General features: G+C 46.1%; 1 protein-coding gene across 1 annotated transcript in view; it reads left to right on the plus strand.

Annotated features, from left to right (window-relative positions):
• MRPS9 (mitochondrial ribosomal protein S9) overlaps positions 1-4,270 on the plus strand; it is a 61,135-nt gene extending 56,865 nt beyond the window's left edge. Inside the window, exons 10-11 of the mRNA XM_032419386.1 lie at positions 2,101-2,270; positions 4,076-4,270. Coding sequence (XP_032275277.1) covers positions 2,101-2,270; positions 4,076-4,167 — 262 coding nt within the window. The 3' untranslated portion in view covers positions 4,168-4,270. The remainder of the gene's footprint in view (positions 1-2,100; positions 2,271-4,075) is intronic.
• Positions 4,271-7,655: the final 3,385 nt, after the last annotated feature.

The raw sequence follows: 7,655 nt of genomic DNA on the forward strand, positions 1-7,655 counted from the left end.
GTTGCCTTCCCAGTGTTATCAGAAAATGTTTGTTCATTCATCCGTTCACTTACACAACAGACATTTATTACTAAGTGCCTAGTACTGTGGAATACAAAGATCAATAACCCTTCTGATTTGGAAAGTCCTTTGCTCTGTCAGGCAACCACTAAAGTAACTCTTAACTGATCATCTGTGCAAAAGAAATACGTTCCTCACACAGCACTAGCCGTGTAATAGGGGAGATAAGGTTAGCATTCTAAGCAATTAAAAATAAAAAAGAGCATGCATTTGTACATATGCTAAGTTATATGCTTTTGAATTGGTGCCATAAGGAGTTCGTTCAGAGAAGATGGAAAAGGAGATTGTTTTATATTTTTTTCAAAATGACTTTGATTAGATAATAAAGAACAAAATAAATTTGATTCTTTTAACTCAGGATTCTGTCTGAGATGCCTGAGAGCAGATGAAGACTGTTTTTGCACGTATTTGTTTGCAGTCCAGATTAGTTAAAATCGATAGCTATATATAATCATCTTCAGTTGTTACCCTTTGGATCACACTTACGTATCAGTTAAGTTTTCTTCCTTAGTGTGCACCCACTTCCCAAATGTCCAGACCCTTCTTGGTGGTCTGTCTTACCTTGACCCCTGGTTCAGTCCCTCTAGTGTGTCCGGAGTAGATTAGAGAATGTGTTTTTTCTGAATTTGTCTCTATTTCTTTATATAAGCATTTGTTAGGGAATCTTAGAATTTTAGGAATTAACACAGGTAAGTGTTTAAGCTCCCAAACAAGTGGGTGACCAGAGCTGCTCAGTAATGTCACTTACGTCACTAACCACTTACCTGTGTCAGGCAACACAGAGTCCCCCCCACCCCCCACGCATGTCTGCATGTCAATCCCATAGATTCCGTCTTGGCCTATCTTGCCCTGCTGGAAAAGTGGAACGGTGGAATTACATTATCAGTCTCTAAATTTTCTTTAGTTATTATGATAATATGGCTATTACTTAGAACAGTATTATTTTTATAACATTCCTATTTTTGATTTGGTTGCTTTATTCAAAAAAGCAATATGGATTTATGTTGTTTCAGGCCCGTGTTTGTTGTTGTTTCATCCCTGTTCAAACAACATCCCTGTTGAAGCAGCACTATTGCAGATTCTAATTAACTGTGTTCTTGGAAAGTCCTGTTCAGAGAGAAGGTTCTGTCCATCTGTCTGCATGCAATTATTTTGCCCGTGTAGCTTGAAGAGTAACACTCGAATGTAACTGTCCATATCTGTCTTTCAGCATCACTGTGGTATAAGTTTTATTTGAGGTCTAGAAAGCTACACTGTCAGATAAAGCAAGTCAATGCAAAATGAATCGGCTTTTCTAAATATTCAGTAGAGATATTGGGGCAAAATAGCAAGATCAGCGTAACTGACAGGCAGTGGTGATTGGACCTGGTACATAAATGGTGTTCAACAGTCACTTGCTGGGTTGAGCAAGAGAAGGTCCGGGCGGTGTTCTGTCCGTGTTCCATTCTCCAGTGCTGGGGTGCCTTTGGGGCCCGCGCGGGCACAGACTGCCAAGGGAAGTGGGCCCAGCTGGTGTCGTGCACAGTGTCACGTGGCACCTGCCACTTCAAGAACTGGTCATAGGAGTAGGTGTTTCGGAGGTGGGGGGTGGGGTCGGAGTTGACTGTGGTTCTAGTAGCTGTCAAAACCATGTCAGGATGAGCATCCTACATTACACAGATGTGTTACGGTGCATTTTGTTTAGTGAATCTAAGTGGCATTGGATAATCGATCACTGAATCCCAGGAGATTCTGCTGATGAGTGGAATTTCCCAACTTTGAGACTTCTTTACAAGGTTATTTTCAAGCTTCGCAAGGTTCTCATGAGAGAAAAGGGCTCAACTGTGAGAGGGTGTGTATTGCTCTATCCAGGAAGAAGAAGAAACGTGGCTGTCCGCAGAGCGTTCTCGACATCAGAGACACCAGGAGTTGTTCCTCTTACAGGTTGACTGAAGTATGCGTGCCGGTGTGCCTGATTCGCTTTCTGTGAATGTGGACCGTGTGAGCAGTTTGTAACAAGCATCTCGATAGTGAGCTACCTTTCCCTGTGATGTGTTCTAGAGAACAGTTGATGTTCCCCTTCTGCTTCCTTGACCGGCTTGGAGAACACGATGTGACCTGCACAGTCTCGGGGGGTGGGCGCTCGTCCCAGGCTGGAGCCATACGCCTGGCGGTGGCAAGAGCCTTGTGCAGTTTTGTCACCAAGGAAGAGGTCGAGTGGATGAGACAAGGTACGAGCCGCGTTGAGAGTGGCGGGGCGGGGGGGGTGTCTCCGCCCGATCTGTGGTGTTCCCTGGTTCCTGCACCAGTCCCCGGAAATCAGAAAATACTCTGTTAAATACGCAGCATTGCAGTTTGCTGGCTTCTCTTTGTATGCTCCAGAACCATACCAGTGCTCTTCACTTCTGATTTCTGTGAAGTGAATTTGAGCTAGAAAAAGAAAAGGAGGCCCTCCCAGCATCAGGGAAGGCTTCTTCTGGCCTTGAGGGCCTAACCGCTTAACCAGCTTAACAAGCGCTGCCCCGTTGTGTTTAACAGATGAATCAGTGACTGTGTTTGTCTTATCCTAGAAACTTGTAACTGTTCGATGTGATGAGGAAGTCTATACTGTATCTTTCCGACATTAATTGGAGATTTCCATTTTTCCACTGTGATGTGACTTTGAATTTTATGTTGTCTTATTCGCTGGGTGACTCTCACCTCGTCATGAATATGAGAGTCTGCAGTGTGAGAAAGAAGAGGCCGTGAGTTTGTTCATGAGGGCACTGCTTTAAGCGCTTACGATAAATCAGGGCGGTTCTAGCTGAAGACCGTCTTCGAACTGTTTACGAAGGGAGGAAAGCACTGGGGGCACTACTGACCAGCTGTGTGGCCCGGGCGCGTCACTTAGCGCCTCTTGGCCCCGCAGCTCCTCTCTGGGCAAGTAAGATGGCCTGCCCTGTGCCCTCCTGCGTGAGCCGCTGCGGTCCGATACTGCGCTGCAGAGAAGCGCCACTTACGGCTTAGGCTAGTTGATTCTTTAAGTCTCTTAAAAATCCATTTGCTTATAAAAAATTTACCATTTTGTACAATTCATGTCTAGTCATTCCAATAACTTATAGGACCTTACTTCATAATTCTGCCAGTTTGACTTAGTGGGCATATTGAAAAGTAATAAAGCATTATTACTTATAATCCAAACTAGAATTTAGACAAGTTTTATCTGCATTTTGTCCAAAATATTTGTTCCATGCCCTTTTAAAGACAAGTAAATGCAAAAACGTAATGGGTATACAATGAGCGATTGAAGTTTGCCTTTGCTTTACGCCCATTCAGATACTCCTAATAAGATACCCCCACCTTGTCTACAGGCAAAGCAGTGCTAGTGTTGGAAGAGTAAAAAAGACAAGGAAAAACTATGGTCTGTTTACGTATTTATAAAAGCATTGTAAGAGCTTTCTCATCACTGGTATTCTCGAAATCTGTGGTTCCAGCCACCACAGGGGCGCGTTATTCGGGGCATATGCTGAGAGTAGCTCATCAGTTGCCTAGAAATTACCCGCTCTTGATGATTAGGGAGTGAAAACTTCCAGAAGTTTCTTTTCTCAGATAGGTTTGATAAGTCATACTGTACCTGTATGTTTGTATATTCATGTTCTCAAATCTACAGTGTCCGTAGACTTCCTCTTACTCAGCCATATAGTGTTTCTTGTCTGCCTCGCGTCTCTGTTGGAACTTTCACACCTGTAATAATAAGCAGGCAGTGTCAGTGCCGTCACAGTGAATAGTGACCACCCACGCATGAGCAGACTTATCTTAGGTTGAACAGGCTTAAAAACCTACAAGGAACCACAGCCCTCATAGGAAGAGAAGAACAGACTCAAACAATGCAGCCGGTGTTTGTCTCCGAAATGGGGGAACTGTCCTAAAAGAGTGAGAGCAAACTGCTATCGTGAGACTTACACCAGGCTGGTAAATTATTACAGGTCTGGTTGCTTTCCTGTAGGCCAGCGTGCATCTCCCATGCTTCATAAAGGCTTCTCTTTCTACACTGCAGCTGGACTGCTGACTGCTGATCCACGCGTCAGAGAACGGAAGAAGCCAGGCCAAGAGGGAGCCCGCAGAAAGTTCACCTGGAAGAAGCGCTAAGTGTTCTTTCACGGGCGAGGAGAGGAAACGCCGTGTATATGTGCTTGGCATGCGGCAGACATACAATAAATATTTGCTGGCCAGTGTGAGGGCAACACTATCAGGCATTTGAGTTGTGAGATGATTTATTTTTAAATGCTACTTTGTAAAGGTTACCTTGTAAACATAATTTTTAAAAAATATTTAGCTTCATTCTGCTGCTTTATTTTTCAGAAGGTCGTTTTAGAAGCATGATTCATAGAACCTTGGCATATTAGATCTGAAAGGAACATTCAACAACATCTAGTCAAGTAACCTCATTTTGCAGACGAGAAGGCCCAGCCTCCAAAATGAAGGGACCTACCAGAGCTACACTGCTAATTTAATGAGGGAACTCATTTCTCCTGATTCTCTTGTTTTCCCATACAGCCATTGTTACAACATATTTTTCAAAATGAGGGGCGAGAATGCTTGTTCAAGAAAATGAAGTAAGTTGTGAGGGTCTTTGTCAGGAGCCAGAGAGGACTGAGCTGCCAAATGTTCAAGGAGCGGATTCAGACAACAGGCGAGTCTCCCCCCAGCCCCTGGCAGCCACCGCTCTACTGTTTGTAGGAGTTCAGCTTTAAGATGCTACATACAAGTGATACCATGTGGTTTTTGTCTTCATCCAGCTTATTTCCCTGAGCATAATGCTCTCCAAGTTGGGTACAGGCTTTCAGCTAGAAGATGAATTAGTTCTGAGGATCTAATGTGGGGATTACGGCTGATAATTCTGTATTATATAATGGAAATTTGCTTAGTAGATCTGAAGCATTCTCACCAAAAAAAAAAAGTGTGTGTGGGGGAAACCATGAGGTGATGGATAGGTTAATTTACTTCATGGTAGGAACCCTTTCACAACCCGTGTGTGCGTACAATAGTCCCCCACCCCCTATCCACAGGTATACATTCCAAGATCCCCAGGGGGGTGCCTGAAACCACCGAACCCGATACAAAACGGGGTTTTTTTTCTATACATAAATATCTGTGATAAAGTTTAATTTATAAATTAGGCATAGTAAGAGATTAACAATAATAATCAAATGGAATAGTTATAACAGTATACTGTAATAAAAGTTATGTGAACGTGGTATCTCTCACAATACCCTGTTGTGCTGTACTCACCCTTGTCATGATGGTGTGAGATGAGGAGATGAAGAGAGGGGAAAGACGTGGGCATCGGGACGCGGCGTTAGGCCACTACTGACCCTCAGATGATAGAGCAGGAGGAGGACCAAGTGCGCCCAGACTGTGGTTGACCACGGGGATCTGAAAGCACAGATAAGGGGGGACTACTGTATATCAAATCGTCCCATTGTACATTTTAAACGTATCACAACACTGAATTCTACCTCAGTAAAGCTGGGAAGAAAGCCGAGTGAAATTAATAGTGAAGTCTGTAACTGCTTCCTGCTATGGTATAAGCCAGGGACTAAGCCAGGGACGCGCTCCCCCAGCCCACGGAAGGCTCGCAGAGGTGCCTGCCATACAGAGGCTCTGAAGGAAGGTGGGTAGGCCACGAGTTCACGTAGGTGGAAGAGCGAGGGCGGGGGCCAGGGGCCGAGTCCTTGACTACGGGTCCCCCAGAGACTGCCACACACCAGCTGTCCGCAGGGCAGGGGTGGGGAGGGCCGCTTCCCTGGGACAGCCTCTGTAATTGCCTGCACTGGGTCTGAAAGACCACATAAGGTTTCTGGCCAACAGCTGCATTCCTCAGTCAGCTGAGTGTTCAATTGAGGAGCTTCTTATAGGGTTTCTAAAGTTCTTTAATCTAAGAAACTTAGATTTTAACTGTATTATAATTTTGCAGTAGGTTTTTGAGGGGAAAAGGTAATTGGTGACAGGGGTGCTTTAAATCCATCTTAATACACTTGTTTTAATAAATACTTCAGAAATTAGACCCTCAGTGTTCAGTTGCCCTTTCTGTAGGGAATTACCTAGTACTGATTTCTCAGTAAATTTGTTTTTTAAAAAGTCTAGGCTAAGTTCTGAAATGTGTACATACACTTCAGATCCTTAAACCATACGGTAACCCAATGAAATCGAGGGCATACATATCCCCGCATCGTGCCCAATGCATTATTCATCGGACGAAATCGTAGAAAACGTGCCCTGGTTTCTCTGTGCTGCATTCTCCTGTGAAGTCGTGGCAGGTTCGTCCCGCTTCTGTCAGAGCGCGCTTTCTATCACCTTGACGAGAGGGGAGTGACGATCGGTCCTGCCGTGCGGTGTGGGTCCGCTGAGGTCTTGCAGGTGGGCGCGTGGGTCCCCCGGCACCTGGCGCGCACCTGGCGAGCTCTGGCAGGACAGGCCAGCCTGAGCGCGTGGCGGCCGGCGCTTCTCGTGGAAGAGACGCCTCGGGGGAAACCAGGGTGCTGGTGCGGGAAAGCCGGGGGCCCTGAAGGACCGGAGACTTGGCGGAGACAGCGGTGGGGGCAGGAGGTGGGGGTGCAGACCCTGGCAGCAGCAGAGAGGCAGAAGGCAGAAGTTCAGAGGCAGAAGGTAGAAGTTCAGGATGTTCGGGCGGGACAGAAACAGCAGGCGGGGCTGCTGCCGGTGGGGAAGGTGCTGGGTGGGTTTGTGGCGGCCACAAGGTCACAGAGCTGTGACTGTGCTTACTGCCCCCGGAGAATGCCTGAGCCTGGCTTTCTCTCAAGAAAATAGCCAGGAGGGTTGAGATTACAACAGTGATTTCAGACTGTTAGCAACACGACTCTGAAATAGTTTAGCTATTAGGTAGGATCACAACACACAATACAGTTGACCTTTGAGCTGCATGGGTCTACTTATATCTGGATTTTTTTTTTCAGTACAATACTGTGAATGTATGTTAGGATTTTCTTAACATTTTCTCTAGCTTTATTATAGGAATATATAATAAATATAATATACAAAATGTGTGCTAAACAACTCTTTGTTATGGGTAAGGCTTCTAGTCAACAGTAGGCTATTAGTACGTTTTGGGAGAGTCCGAAGTTCTACACGGATTTTCTACTGCACAGGGATCGGCACCCCGAACCCCTACATTGTACAGCCTATAACAACAGTCTGAATGTTAGGTCCCACCTTCATGTGAGGCGGCTCTCAGGAATCCAGGGCTCCAAGGGAGAACCTCTACCTTGGGAAGATCACAGCTGTTGCAGGAACAGGAGGGACTCGAAGTAGGGGACCCATCAGGAGGCTTGTGTGACCGGAAGGACCAGGCAGGATGACCAGAACGGGGCAGGTGTGCAGAATGTTCCAGAGCAGGCCCAAGCTGGCTGTAAGAGGCAGGGGCAGATGCCAAGGAGAAGAGTGAGCAGGCAGCTGGTAAAGGAGAGAACTGCAAACACGGCAGAGGGGACAGTGACACCACAGGGGCTGGCTTGGAGTTTCAGATGTTCGGGGACAGTTGGAAACAAGGGACTGTAACTGAGCAGGGGCGTCAGGCCGCTGGCCGGTTTGGGAGGCCATACCTGGTTGGGCACTTG

This window comes from Phoca vitulina, unplaced genomic scaffold, assembly GCF_004348235.1.
Source record: "Phoca vitulina isolate PV1807 unplaced genomic scaffold, GSC_HSeal_1.0 scaffold22, whole genome shotgun sequence".
In the NCBI taxonomy this organism is placed as follows: domain Eukaryota; kingdom Metazoa; phylum Chordata; class Mammalia; order Carnivora; family Phocidae; genus Phoca; species Phoca vitulina.